The 16,080-nt window shown below is 35.6% G+C and overlaps 1 protein-coding gene across 2 annotated transcripts in view; it reads right to left on the bottom strand.

Moving 5' to 3' along the window:
* ATAD2B (ATPase family AAA domain containing 2B) overlaps positions 1-16,080 on the bottom strand; it is a 149,198-nt gene that overhangs the window by 27,082 nt on the left and 106,036 nt on the right. The window contains exons 20-22 of one of the 2 annotated variants that reach the window (XM_004745890.3): positions 8,039-8,174; positions 5,501-5,697; positions 1,876-2,035 (exon numbers count right to left, since the gene is read on the bottom strand). In XM_004745890.3, the coding sequence (XP_004745947.1) occupies positions 1,876-2,035; positions 5,501-5,697; positions 8,039-8,174 (493 nt within the window). The remainder of the gene's footprint in view (positions 1-1,875; positions 2,036-5,500; positions 5,698-8,038; positions 8,175-16,080) is intronic. The other variant, XM_004745891.3, reaches the window with a different exon arrangement.

Below are 16,080 nucleotides of genomic sequence, written 5' to 3'. Positions count from 1 at the left end.
CAAAATACTGGCTTTTGTCTTCTATGTATATGCTAGTTTTTTTCCCAAATGGCCAAGAGCTCTGCAAAACAGAACACTGTAAGCTTCCAAATACTCATGGGAGCTTGTAAAAGTAATACAACACTCATGTAATTTCTACTTGCTACACAACAGACCCTGAGGTTGTTTTCCTAATACATAACAAGTGGTTCTGCTGCTAAGAAAAAAATAAGCCTCTTAACTTAAAGATACGAAATAATCTAAGAGCCAAAATCGTGCTTTTGAATTATATCACACTCTTTGCATCTAAAACAGTGAAGAAAGAAGTTATAAGTGCACCATGTCAGCTCTGTGAGATAGAGCCTTATTCTTTGATTATACAACTGCATCAGATAGGAAAAGCTTATTATGCACCAAAAACCATGGTTTCTTCCTCAAAAGTAGTATTATTTCAATGTGTTTATAATTAAGGAACATAGGGTGAAAAATCTGAATTGATCAGATTAACCTTTATGATTAACCCAATGTGGTTATAATTAAGCAAATCTGGAGTGACCTCCACTGGCTTTCTCTAACCATTCAAATTTATTTTTCACTATCAGTCCCTAGATTTTTTCCTAAATGTGGTCCAGGGAATTTAATAAACAGGTACCCGCTAATCAACGACTTTATGAAAAATCAAGGCACAATTTAAATAAACTAATGATGATAACAAAAATAAAAATATGAACTACTAACCTCTATGGAACACTTAACAAGTCTCAGGCATTATGCTAAGGGCTTAATATACTTAGGTTGAACCATATGAAAACGGTAGTTCCATAAGATTTAACCTAATACATTTTCTCATTTAACCCATACAACCACCCCAATGAGAAGAATACTTCAATTATCCCTATTTTGCAGATAGGGACACTAAAATGGCCTTGGTGTACTCATATTAAACATATACAATTTTAAGAACACAACATCAGAAAAGGCCACTTGGTGATCATGATGAATCAAGATAAAATTAAGAGCACTCCATAATCATATCTAAACATAGACAAAAGCATGAACATTGTCCTAGCTACAAAAATAACCAAATATAACCCTTCTTGGATAATACAAATGACTGTTTCTTCTTTCCCCATCCCAGTTTTAGCCTTGCTCCATTCTTCTTGCCTTTCAGGTTCTTAAAAATACCTAATCACAAAGTTACCCCCACTTTGTAAGAGCATCCAATCTACTAAAATGCCTGACTTTCTTAAATCCTCTCCAAAATCCTTAGCACAAGCTCAAATCCCACATAGTTCCATATGATATATATTCTTTCGTGTTACAATGAATCAGCCAATTCATCTTGTTTTAACTACAGATATGTTCCTAGAGGTCCTTCCTGGAGGGTACTCACAGAGCTGGGACTAGAGATTTGAGTACAGGGTGGGATTAGGGACAAAACAATAAAGTAACATTAAAAATACCCACAATCGACAGAATACACGCTGTCTACCTAAAGGGGTCTTTTACTATATAAACTTATCCTATAATGAGTTCCCCATCAATTTGGAATTCCCAGTGTTTATCAGCACTGGTGTTTACTAAACAAATAAATTTCACATTCAATTCTCAATTACTCAGTTTTCCACCCTACCTGAACAAAATAAGAATCTAATTCCAAAAGTAAAAACTAAACACTGAACAGAATACCTAAAATATAAAATCCTAATTTAAACCCATTATTTAATAAAATAATAATTACAATTAAGTATGATTTCCTCATAAAGAAGTTTCTAAATACAATAATATGTCCTTACAACTAATTTATCTACCTAAACATGGGCATGCTTTAGTATTTACACTTTCAATCAACTTCTTATTGGTCACCAAAGTGAATCTTGCCCAGAGCCTCCTTACCTCCTGGGTCCTTATCTGGATTGTACTCTAGAGCATTGCTACAGATGAGGTCAATATCTTTCAGAAAATCCTTAGCAGTCAGGTAATTATGCTTATCAATTTTAGTTATTACTGTTGATAAATCCATTGGTTCCTTGATTACTTCAAGATAATCTGAAACCTAAAACAAAGAGGGTATTTTAATGAAAATTACTTCTATTTCATATGACCTACTCAGAAAAACACAAAACCATGTGGTTATTTAAAAATTAAGTCTAAATATCTTAAAAATTACAAATAAGGATAAAGTTATAGAACATTTATACTACTAAAGTTACTACTTTGAAGTCAACTTTCCATGAAAGCTTCGGTTTCAAGTCATATCTAAATCAACACTGAAATGTTTCTCATTTTGAAATATAAAAGCCAATTTTGTCAGCTTTCCCCGCCCCTGACCCCGATCCTTTGGATCTACCTGAGAAGAAAATGTATTCGTAAAAGCACCCAGTAAGTATCAATAAATATTACTTTAAGAAATTTTTTGAAGGAAATTAAGAAACATAGATTTTTCATATTACTAAGGAAGTCCTCTGGTAAATCTCTTTAATATCTTAAAACAAAAAAATTTTTTCTTTCTCATTTTCCAGAGTGAATCATTTCATGGAAAGTGTTTTCTGCTCCTTTGGAGTCATTACAAACATTCTGAGTAAATTATACAACAAAAATAAGTATTGCCTTCAATGACTAGTAAAAATTTGCTTGGACTTCCTAATGATAAATGAATTCGCAAGCAAATGTGCTCTATGTGCCAACTTTCTGGGAGATAACTCAAAATAGGAGGTAGTAAGTCAGGATTTGCCCAATGTTTTGTAACATTTGGCCACTAAGAAAGCTCTACCAACCTATCTACCTATTGCCTCCCCCAATGCAAATCTCAAATCAAATAATCAGGTTTGATACAAAAGCAGTCTTAGAAACATCTAATTAATCCAGGACCAAATTCTGGAGCTAGGATAATTTCTGTTCTATGAAAATAAAGGTTACTTTTTCTCCACTGTAAATACACACACACAAACATATACATATTTTATACATTTTTTAAAATTTTTAGGTAACTGTGTGGGCATGTGATAATTTTTTAATTTCTAGAAGCTGAAAATGTCCTTATAGGGGAGGCAGTGAAGCTATACTGAACAAATAAGAGCTCAGAAGATATTAGTTAGATTCCTGGTTCTGGCATTTGGCATGCCTTGTGTACATACGGAAACTGTTTATTAACTGCAAAGCACTATAAAAACTTATATTATCGGGGCAGCCTGTGTGGCTCAATTGGTTAAGCATCTGCTTCTCCCTCTCCCTCTGCCCCGCCCCTCCACTCATGTCACTTTCTCTCTCACTCTCTATTACACATTTTCTAAAAATTTACATTACTAAGATTATAAAATTTTTGCTCCAATATCTAATTTTAAGTTCAATGTTTATTTTCTAAACTTTTGTTTTCTCTGAAGTCTGCTTTGCAGTTCCATAAAGTTTTTAGACATGTCAAATTCATTATCTGAATATAAATTTTTATTTTTTAGGTTATTTAAATATTATCTTGTGTGGCACCTGGATGGCTCAGTTGGTTAAGCATCTGCCTTTGGATCAGGTCATCATCTAGGGATCCTGGGATGAGCCTGACTCCAGCTCCCTGCTCAGCAGGGAGTCTGCTTCTCCCTCTCCCTTTACCCTTCCCCTCCCTCACCCTCCTACCCCTGCTCTCTCTCTTTCAAATAAATAAAATGTTAAAAAAAAAAAAAATTTGTTTTCCCTTCATGCTTCAGAGACACCTCTATGTTTTCAGCTTTAAGAGCAAAGAACCAGTAGCAGAATGAACGTAAAAAAAAGAAAACAGAAAATAAGAAAACATAACCCTTGAATAGAAGTTTTATCTAATCAACATTTTCTATCCCCTTCCAATGCCTTACCAACCTTTATAAAACTTTTATTCTACCACAGATGGCATTTGAAATCTGATCATTTCTTCTGTTTAGAATGAAAGAGAGTTCTCTGGGGGAAGGGCAAAACTGGTTCACTCCCAGTAGAGTAGGCTGACTTGAGGTCAAGCCCTTATCAATTAAGTGTCAGAGGGGCACCTGCATTGCTCAGTCATTAAGCTTCTGCCTTCAGCTCAGGTCATGATCCCAGGATCTTGGGATCAAGCCCTGCGTCGGGCTCCCAGCTTGGCGGGGGGCCTTCTCCTCTCTCTTTCATTCGCCCTGCTTGTGTTCCCTCTCTCATTGTCTCAATCTTTAAAGTAGGCTGACAGTTTTAAGATTATCTGGTAACACTAAGAGGGGGAAAAAATGTTCCAAAAATGTAAAATGTTATGTATTAATTGCTAAAGCAAATTAGGCAATTCCTGTCTTTTCAGTAGAAAAAGATTTAAGGTATAGCTGTGATATAAGGTAAGGAATGTGGACATTGAATTTCAAAAAAATCTTTCAGTCTTGGCTACGTTGCTTGCCTAGGAGCCTCAGTTTTCTGAGCTGCAATGTAAGAATAATAATGACCTTGTGAGGTTGTTAAAAGAATCAATGGATAGAACTATGTATTGTGGATAAATAAAAATATACAAATAAAGTTACAGACAGTCCCTTTACTCCAAAAAACAGACAAAAACCAAAAATGGAAAAATAGCTACTTTCAGAGGGGAAAAAACCCATAATGCTAGCTTATTCTTTCTGGTCATACGTGACGTAATGATTCCAAAGGAATCTGCTCAGGTCCAAAAGTACAGGTTTCACAAGGACACAACATTAAACTATGAATCATTTCATAATTCAAATTAAAAAAAAAATGGAAGAAAAAACTTAAAACCAACAACACCAAAGCTGTTCAAACATGGAGTCTGAACTATAAGAAGAAGGTCAGTAAAGACTGCATTGTGTTCATCCACACACTATATTATCCCAGGATAAAAAAACAAAAACAAAAACAAAACAAAACAAAACAAAAAAAATTTCATCTACAGTATTATAGTAGATTCCAAATGGAAAATTTCTTCTCTTATCATCACAAACCATGCTCCCACAAGGACACAAAACAATACACATAAAAAGTGAGAAATTTTCCACTGGGAGCAGAGAAAATCCTTGCAGGGAAAAACAATTTTAGTTACATAGGATATACTTAACTTCAAACAGCATCTTTTAGTCACAGGCATTTCCAAAATATGAAAGATAAATTTCAGGTTTCTTTGCCACCACTTTCACTAAGGTATACATAATTTGGAAAATGCCAAAATTAATTGGTATTGGTTAGTTAACACCAATATACTTTTTAAGAGCAAAATTTATCCTGGAATAAAAATAGTCTAGTATGGACATTTCACTAAAGTAACTTTTAATCCTCTTCTTAAACTGAAGAGATAGAGATCACAAAGATCAATTCTAATTAAGAGGACATACAAATTGGTCACTATTTTCATCCAAAAGTCACCAGATTTTTGCTGATGACATCAGCAGTTATCACATGGATTAAAATTTTACAGGCTAGGGGTAATATTCATCCATGCCTTTGTTTTTTTTCCTTCCAAAAAAAGATGTCAACATTTTTTTCTTTTAGCCAGTTCAACTTCACTGTTTGCACACTACTGAAACAAGACCTCTTCAATATCCACCGGTTTGCTGAAGATGTTAAAGCGTTTATCTGTGGCCAGCCTCTTGGTTACATCCCTGAGAAACAACCGCAACTCTCTTAAAGTATTTTCCTCCTGGTCCTCCATCCGGTTCTTTTCTGATTCTGATAACTGACGAGGTGGAGAAGGTAGTGCAAGGGGAAGCACTTCCATAGCACAAAGACCTAAAGAAAATAGACGAAAATGTTAAGATTCCAACAGATCCAGGACAGCAATAAAGAATTCCAAGTACATATAAACAACCTGTAAACCCAGTAAGTAAAAATGTGAATGGAAAGTAACAGGACATTAGAGAACAAATTTAATAAAACAATTCATAGTAGGACTCCTTTAAATGGCAAATGATATGATTTTAAATAATTTGATTTTGAAATATGATTTACATAAAACTTACTAGAAATATTTCAAATAAAAAAAATATCTTTAGGTGAAGAACTATATGCTGATTTGCTTAAAGTCAATGTTGTTTAAAAACCCTCTTCTCAAAATGGGGTTGCCTTATGTGCATGAAAGTGAAATAGACAAGTAACCATTCTCTGATCCTTCCCCCTCCCAAAAGTTCTAATTTTAGACAAGTCTTCTATTCATATTCTTAGTACAACATAGTAGGGGTAGTGAATGCCATGTACCTGTGCAGAGAGCAAAAAAAAAAAAAAAATTACAAACTGGGGGCACCTGGATGGCTCAGTCATTTACCTGACTCTTGACTTCAGCTTAGCTCATATCTCAGGATCATGAGATTGAGCCCTGTGTGGGGCTCAGCGCTGCACAGTGGAACCTGCTCAAGACTCTCCCTCTCTCTCTGCCCCTCCCTACCCTCTCTCTCCCTCAAAAAAAAAAGGGAGAGGGACTAGAAGAAGAATCCCAAAAACATGAATAAGATAGAGCATCCAGTCTACAGTGATATATATAAAATCTATAATATTCATTATCTACCGTAAAACAAACAAACAAAAAAATCTCAAAAAGTAAAGTATTAACTTTCCTAAATACATTATTCCCTAATTCCTTAAGACTTTCCCAGTATCACACTGAATTTGAGGATTAAACTTTTAAGGATTATGGGTGATTTCTAAATAGCCCCTAAGATGAAAAATTAAAGTAAATAGAAGCAACTCAAAAAGAAAAAGAATTATGTTCATCTTTAACACAGAAAATTCAATCTATGCATGAGACTAAAATGTATCTGGAATATGCAAGATAAAATGATTCATTTTCATAATGAAATTTTTTAAAAACTTATTTAGATTAACGGGAGGAAACAACCAATAATCAGAAAGTGTAACTTCCATATTTAATTTCCCAAGGTTTCTAGGGGGGAAAACACCCCACAACTACAGCCATTTGATAGATGCTCCTTTTTAGAACTCTGAGATAATGTGGAAATGAGTCACTACAGAACAATTAAATGATTGACGTGTTGGATAAGATAATCAATAAAAAACAGAAGTAGAATTCAGAAAAGCAAGGACTTGGGAGGGGTAGAAATGTATTTAATATCCTCCAACAATCACATGAGAAATATAAAGATAGAATGATGGCAAAGACACTTAAAAACTTGTAACAGGATTGCTATTTTCAAGAAGAGGCTGAAAGAGTACAAAGAAGACCTTATCTTTTATACATCTTTTAGACTAGAAAGAGTCTCTTAAGCGACTTAGAATGCACTCCTCACTTAAATCAAGGGGCTGAAATTTGAAATATTATGCTACTAAGCCAAATCCAAGAAAATTCTAATACTTAAAGTCATGATGGGTTTCCAAGTGCCTACCATAAGATACCTAACAGAATAGGTACTCAATAAAAATGTGAAAAATAAATAAACCAGAAAAGGCAAACATTCTGATCATCTCTTGACCCATCACACGTACCATGACCCACAAAGTAATCAGCACACCACCCAGTGTTCTCAAAATTATTGTTCAAGTCCTCTGTCCTTAAACTAACTAAAAAAGAACAGAATTGAAGACTTTTTGAGCCTCAGAATGTGAAATCTACCAGAGCATCTGAACTGAAATGGTAAGAAGACTTCATTAACAGTCGCTTGTTAGTAGAGCTGTAACTATGAGGCTGTACTTCACAATCTCAAGTCAGGTAAACACAATTACCTCTCCATCTAAAGAGAAATTTCCATTCAAAGAAAATGTGTCCATCTAAAAAGAGCGAATCTAAAAAATCGACTTTACTTCCACAAGAAATTTTTTTTTTTAAGTGACAAGAAATGGCATTTTTAAAAAAGATTTTATTTATTTATTTGACAGAATGAGAGAGAGAGAGAGAGCACAGCAGGAGTGGAGGAGTGGCAGGCAGAGGGAGAGTAGAAGCAGGCTCCCCGGAGAGCAGGGGGAACCCGATGTGGGATTCAAACTCAGGACTCCCAGATCATGACCTGAGCTGAAGGCAGTTGCTTAACCAACTGAGCCGCACAGGCGCCCAGAAAGGGCATTTCTTAATTCCATTCCCCCTCCCCTTCCCCCATTTCCCTAAAGGCTTTGGGAACTTTACCAGTGTGTTTCCTCCGTGGTGGAGCCATTGATGCCTGATTGAGAATCAATTCTTGGAAAAATTTTCTTCTGTCTTCTTCAATAGGCCTTTGAATATACAAGACCTCTTCATACTGTATTCTAAAGATACATTTAACCTACACACATACACACAAAGACATTATGTAGAGAATTAAAAGTATACTTATTACACCAAACTACAATTTCTTCAACTTCCAGTACAATCTTTAATTTTTATTCACGTAGGGTTCACGTGGGGTTAGTTAACCCAGTCCTAAGGCTACGCTGTTGAGAGACTCAACCTCATTGTCTAATCCATAATGGGAGAATGACCAGTTGCCCAAGTTATTAATACATTATACTATCCCTGAAAGAGTCAACAAATAATAGCAGAAAGGATAACCAATTATAATAGTTTGATGGCAAATTTCAAAGGACTTCTTGCATAAGAGCTAGAAAGTAATGACCTAGAATCTACACTAGAGAGCTGGAAGGATGCTAACAACACCGCCTTCTTGTACATTATTTCTATGTACTTCCTATTCAGTGAGTTCCTTTCCTGGGCTCTTTTCATCTCAAGTCTATTCCACTGCATTTTCCAGAATCCTGGTTTCACTGCAAATAAACTAAACCTTCAGTTCCTCCCCAGAATGCTCCACAGTAACACCACCTTCCACACAAAACTCCCAAGCAATATTAAGCCAGTCATTCTCACATCCCTCAATTCCTCGCACTGGTGATTACATACCCTTCCTTTGTTTACCTTCTCTATAGAGCCTTTGACCCCAGATGTCCCCCTTGCAAGACAGGCTGCTTAAAACCTCCACATCATCCACATTAATTCTACACACTTCAATTTTTATGTTTTCCTAGAAGGTCTATATTCCACTTCTAGACACCAAACTCCCTGAGAACAGAAACCATCCCTTATTCATCCATTTTCCTACAGCTACCACATTGACTGGGACATACTAATGTGTAATTAGCATGGAATGAATGAGTAAAGTTTGCAATTTCCTTCCCCTAGATCAAAATGGCAACTGCAAATGAAAATGGGAAAAGGTCACTAATATAGAAAGAAGAACCAACTACAAGACAATGAGAAAACACTGGATCAAAATTCGAAACACATTAGATCATAGCCCAAATTTAGTCACACGTTTATGATAAACGTTAGATAATTCATTCTTTGTTATATCTAAGCACTTATTGAAGACTAAAAATTTCTAAATATTTCAATCTTTAGAACTCCTATATATAGGAGTCCTTCATTTTATACTTCAGAAAACTTAAACTTGGAAAGGTTTATGTAATTGGCTTAAGGTCACAAAGTAAATTTAAAAAAAAAACCTACATTATGTAATTTCTAAAGACCTTTTCCAACTCTAAAATTCTAACATAGAAAAGAAACAATGAAAAGTAGAATTCAAAATTTGGATGGGCAAGTATTTACCTCAACAGGAAGCCAGATCCTTTAAGAATTTATAAAATTTCACCATGTGCCCTTCTAATATTTTTTTTGTAGACTACTTTCATGTAAAACTTCCCCCAACCCTTTGATCTATGCTTCATTGGTCCTTCCTGGAAAGCTCTGCAAAGAAAATTTACTGCTGAATGCCCCTGGTGTGCTAAATATAATGCCAAATACTGCCATTACAAACTTGAAGGAAATACAATTACTTCCTGCTGTCAAGGATCTTAAAAGTTTCGCAAGAAAGCATTACGGTACCACACCAGAAGTGTCCTAACACTTGTTGAGAAACAGAAGAGACTCTGCAAGAGGTAGGGGTGAAGAGGCATTAGATGAGATACAGCAGAAATAGCTAACATTAACTGGGCCTTGAAAAATAAATAGAATGCAATACTCTAGAAGTACCAGGATTTTTTCAAGAGTAGCAAAACATTTCATCTCAGTTTTAAATATTCTCTCTCCTGATCATTTTTCAACACTGTGTTAAACTTTGTGAATACAAAAGCATACCAAGAGTAAGTCTGTGGTAATACTCTAAAACTCTTGCCAGGTTATTACCAACAGCTTAGATCCATCACTTTACAAGCAGGCTCATTTCACTTTAAATTTTCTCCCAGCTTTATCTTCTGACATTCCCAGCCTCAAATTTCATGCTGCATCTAGACAAGAAGCCTCAGATGACTCCCTGAAATCATGCTTTCTCACACTGGTTCACAATGATCACTATATGTGCTATCCACTCCTTCCTAACCCTGGTTTTGTTTTGTTTTGTTTTTAAGATTTTATTTATTTATTTGACAGACAGAGATCACAAGTAGGCAGAGAGGGAAGCAGAGAGAGAGGGGGAAGCAGGCACCCCACCAAGCAGAAAGCCCGATGCAGGGCTTGATCCCAGGACCCTGGATTATGACCTCAGCCAAAGGCAGAGGCTTTAACCCACTGAGCCACCCAGGTGCCCCTCTAACCCTGTTTTTAACCCTCCACTCAAGCCAATGCTTTCTGGATGATGCTTTCTCTGACCTTCCCAGATACACGCAAGCATACCTTCTAAAACCCCTTATTAGACTTTAATTTCAATGCTTTTTAGTAAATTAATTCAGTTGTGCAACCATCACAAGTCAGTTTTAAAACATTTCCATTACCTCCAAAGATCACCCTCATGCCCATCAATTCCTACTCACACTCACACTCCCCACCCAACAACCACTGATTTAACTGTCTCTAGGGATGTGCCTTTTCTAGAAACTGTATCATGTAGTCTGCTCTCTAGCTTCTCTCCCTTAGCATAATATACTGAAACTCATCCACACTGTAGAACGTTATCAGTTCATTCCATTTAATGCTGAACAATATTTTACTGTGTGTATATATAAATGTTTGGTTTCTCCAATCACCAGTGAATGAATAATGGGCTGTTTCCACTATTATGAATAATGGTAGTAGGAACATTTGCATTCAAGTCTTTGTATGAACATATTTCTCTTCTGTAGTTACATTGGAGTGGAAATGCTGAGTCATATCATAAGTTTATGACTTCCATCTTAAGAACTGCCAATTTTTCAAAAAATGACTACAAGCTTTACAATTCCACCACCAGTATATAAGGCCTCCACTTTCTTTAACATCCTTTGCCAACACTCAATACTGTCTAGTAGTTGTGCAGTGGTATCCCATTCCTGAATGACTAATGATATTAACAATCTTTTCCCATGCTTTATTAGCCCAAGAGAATACATACTCTTCAGTGAAATGTCTATTTAAATCTTAATTATAGTCTTTTTTACCTTAATTGTGGTAAAATAGTCATAACATAAAATTTGCTATTTTTATCACTTTTAATTATATAGCCTGTGCCAGTAAATATATTTGCATTATTATGCAACCATCATACCATCAAACTCCAAAACTTTTTCATGCTCCCCAAGTGAAATACTATATCCAGTAAATACTGATACCCCATACTCTCCCTTTCCCCAGCCCCTGACAATCACCATTCTACTTTCTACCTCTGTGACTATGACTACTCTAGGAACTTTTTAGAAGAGGAATCACATATTTGTCCTTTAGTGACAGGCCTATTTCACTTAGCATGATGTCTTCAAGGTTTATCTATGCTGCAGCCTGTGTTAAAATTCCCTTCCATTTTAAAGTTAAAAATGTTATACTGTATGTATATGCCACACTTTTTTTATCCAGCTATCTGCTGATGGACATTTGTATGTTTCTACCTTTTGGCTATTGTGAATAATGTGGCTATGAACATGGGTATACAAATACCTGTTTGAATCGCTGCTTTCACTTCTTTTGAGTGTATGCTCAAAAGCAGAATTGTTGGATCATACGATAATTCTGTTTAACTTTTTAAGGAATCACTGTATAATTTATTTTCAATGATACTGTGCAATTTTATATTCCCACCAGCAATACACAAAGGCTCAAATTTCTTCAGGTCCTGACCAACATTAGCTGTTTTCTGTCTGTCTGTTTGTTTTTTAAGATTTTTATTTATTTGACAGAGAACGAGAGAGCACAAGCAGAGGGAGAAGCAGGCTCTCCACTGAGCAGGAAGCCCAATGTGGGACTCGATCCCAGGACCCTGGGATCATGACCTGAACCCAAGGCTGCTTAATCAACTGAGCCATCAGGCATCCGCATTTTCTGTTTTTATGATAACAGCCATCCTAATGGGTATGAACTGACATCTCATTGTGGTCTCAATTTGATTTCCCTTTTGATTAGTGATGTTCAATATCTTTTCATATGCTATTGGCCATGTGAATATGGCTCCTTTAGGGGAAGTATGGTTGGCTGGGTTTTTATTCTTCAGTTGTAGAGCTCTTTATTTACTCTGGATATCAACCCTTTATCAGATATATGATTTGCAAATACCTCTGCCGTTCTGTGGGTTGTTTTTTCAGTCTTTTTTCAGCTTTTTCAGGTGGGGTTTGAACTCGTGACCCCAAGATCAAGAGTTGCATTCTCTAGTGACTGTGTCAGCCAGGCACCCTGAAAGAGTTCTAATACATTCTGGATGTAAGTCTTATCAAGATATGCAATTTGATGTATCTGAAATATTTTTTTCCAAGTCTGTGGCTTGTTTCCTCATTTTCTTAATGGTGTCTTTTTAAAAGTATTTAATTTTGATAAAGCTAACTTTATCAGGTTTTTCCTGGATTGTTTTCTTACATATTATATACATATTTTACATGCTATACTATCATAGCACTACTCATACTGTATTATTTTTTCCAGGTCTCTCTTCCTTCTACACTTTTTTTTTTTTTAATACATGTGTATTTTTATTTAAGGGGGTAGGGAGCAGAGGGAGAGGGAAAGAGAATCTCAAACAGACTCTGTGCTGGGTGTGGAGTCTGACCTCACGACCCTGAGATCATGACTGAGCCAAAATAAAGAACTGGACACTTAACCAACTAAGCCACCCAGTTGGCCCACTCTGAACTTTGAATTATTAGAGAACAGTGGCTATCTTTTGGTTTTTCACCTATTTTATTAATTCATTCATTCAATAAAGATTAACCATACTGGAAATATGTACATGTATATTTTATGTGTCAGTTTCTGAGTATTCTGTATGTGTGTACACATAAAGCAGCTAAGCACGGTGAATGAAAGCATGAGAAAAACAGACACTAGACCCGCCTTCAACAAATTCACTTATTATGACAGTGCATTGCACACAATAGGCACACAACAAGTTTTTGATGAATAAACAATGGTTCTAACTTGATAAATACAAAACTTACTTCCCTGACCACTCATCAGCCTAAGCATCACAATATCCAGAAATGGTCTCTCTGCATCTTATAGAGTACAGTGCATTATAAGTGCATGATGTTTGTAATCAGGCAAATCTGGGTTCAAAACTTTGCTCTGCCATACTAGCTGTGAGTTTCTTCATCTGTCAAATGGGAAAATGACAGTAATGCTTTTCTTACTGAACAGTTAAAAAAACTTGTGTTAGATAATAAATGTAACTGGCTTCTACAAGTGCCCGGGACATAGTTGCCTAAGTGGCAGTGAATTTTTCATTACCAAAATCTTTTCATTTTACCTCATTTATTAAATCTTAGAGGTGTCAGTCCCCAGTTTTAAAGGTAGAGTTCATTCAGACTCTAATGGGGAAAATTAATGTTTTAAGACACAAGATCTCAAAGATAAAAGGAATGGGAAATTAGGTCAGAAATGAACCCAAGACAGTGTTCATGAATAAAACCTGCTTTCCTCAAAACAAAGTAAGTAAATAATCCATTAAATAAAAATAAACTGACATTTTACCTTAACATAGTAATAATTCATGCTCATTTACTGCAGATAGTTGTAATTTTAAAAGACTTACAATAACCTCTTTCCTTGTAAATTTTAAGAATCATGTAATTGGTATACAACAAAAATATCAATACTAAGATACTTCTCTTGTATATGTGAATCATTCATCTGAGTTTTCAATGCCCCTACTTGGATTTCTCTACTTAAGTTATTGATTTTTAACTCCCAGTTCCCATGATAAACTGAGAGACACAAAAAGACATGAAATACTGAAATAACAAAATGCTACTTGTAATCTTTACTTTCCTAAGTGTAGCTAATACGATATTTCCTTAAAATTCATTTCCAGGAGGACCTGGGTGTCTGTTAAGTGTCTGACTCTTAATTTTGGCTCAGGTCACACCTCAGGCTTGTGAGACCAAGCCCCACATGGGGCTCTTCACTGGACGTGGAACCTGCTTAAGATTCTCTTTCTCCTGTCCCTCTCCCCCCCCTGCTCTAAAATAAATAGAACAAAAAATAAAATAAAATTCATTTTCAATTATATCATCTTGAGCCTGCCCATAACAATTTAATACCAAAATACATACTATGAATCTGTTCAGAAATATAAATGCAATTCTTTCTGACCAAAGTTTGTTTTCCTTCCTATATATATTTCTACTTTTTATCTGCTTCCTTGTTTAAAAAAGTCCCTTCTGATGCTCAATCCTCAATTCTTTCTTCTAACTCTCCTGAAGAGAAATAATTTCTAATTCCCATGTAACTCAACTAAAATTCTCCAGCTATTCTCAGAAAGAGTCTACAGGGTCCACAAAAGTAAATTTACCTACACTAGAATTTGCAAAAAACAAAAAAGAAATTAGGCTGAACAAGAGTTCAAACCAATGTGGTGATTCAGTGGTAAATTCCTATAATTTATGCAACAAACATTTACTAATTCCAATGTGTCAAGAAGTAGAGAAGTGAAGGCCAGTAAGACAGTCCCCTCCTCTCAAAGACCCTGTGGTCTAAGTCAGAGGTTCTCAAACGTTTTGGTCTCAGGATCTTATTAAACTAATGAGCTTGTTTATGTAGGTTACATCTGTCTGTAATTATGTATTAAAAATAAAACTAAGAGCACTCCAAATTATGTATTCATTTAAAATCCATTACATACTAACACTGAAAATGTATTTTGGAAAAATATATTCTTTTAAAAAATGTATTTTCCAAAATATGAAATATATATATAAAATAAAATTTAACAAGAAAAATGGCATTGTTTTACATTTCTTCAACTCTCTTTAATGTCTGGCTTACTGAGAGACAACTGGATTTTCATTTCTGCTTCTGCATTCAATGTTACATGTTGTTTTGACTGTAGTCATGAAGAAAATCCATAGTCAAGCAGATATGTAGTTAGAAAAAAGAGGAATGTGACATCTCCCTGAAAGCCTTGTGGGGCCCACAGAAGTCCTTGGATAACAGGTGATCTAGAGCAATGATTTCCAAATTTTTTAATCTAACATCTCATCAGTAAAAAAAAATCTGAAAATATCTCTTCTGGTACATTTATTTAACACACTATTTAAATATACTATTCTACTAATATTATCTTTTCTATTATAAAACCTATATACACAAAATACTTAAGATAATATGAAGACAAATGAAGTTCTTTTTTTTTTTTAAGCTTTTATTTATTTATCTGACAGACCGAGATCACAAGTAGGCAGAGAGGCAGGCAGAGAGAGAAGGAAGCAGGCTCCCTGCCAAGCAGAGAGCCCAATGCGGGACTTGATCCCAAGACCCTGAGATCATGACCTGAGCCAAAGGCAAAGGCCCTAACCCATTAGGCCACCCAGGCGCCCCAAGACAAATGAAGTTCTAATGTTTTTTTCAATATCCCAATGTACTGCCTTAAGTACAAACTTTACTTTGGGAACTACTGAATTAGGAGAGAGATGTACCTACAAAGAAACATCTACAAGAGAATGCTAAAGAGCTCTAAAAGATGAAATTATTACTTTGTCCCACAAAAAGAAAGTAGTTTTATATTACTAATAAAACACTACCCCTCCCCCAGGGGGGCCTGGGTGGCTTAGTGGGTTAAGCATCCGATTCTTGATTTCGGCTCAAGTCATGATATCAGAATCAGGGAATGGAGCTCCATGACAGGCTCTGTGCTCAGCAGGGAGTCTGCGTGGGGTTCTCTCCCTCTCCCTCTGTCCCTCCCCACCCCTCACACCTGCTTGCACAAGCGCTCTAAAATAAATAAATAAATAAATAAATCTTAAAAACAA

Source organism: Mustela putorius, unplaced genomic scaffold (genome assembly GCF_011764305.1).
Source record: "Mustela putorius furo isolate JIRA1106 unplaced genomic scaffold, ASM1176430v1.1 tig00000281_pilon_pilon_pilon, whole genome shotgun sequence".
Lineage (NCBI taxonomy): Eukaryota > Metazoa > Chordata > Mammalia > Carnivora > Mustelidae > Mustela > Mustela putorius.
This window is presented reverse-complemented; position numbering and strand designations above follow the sequence as displayed.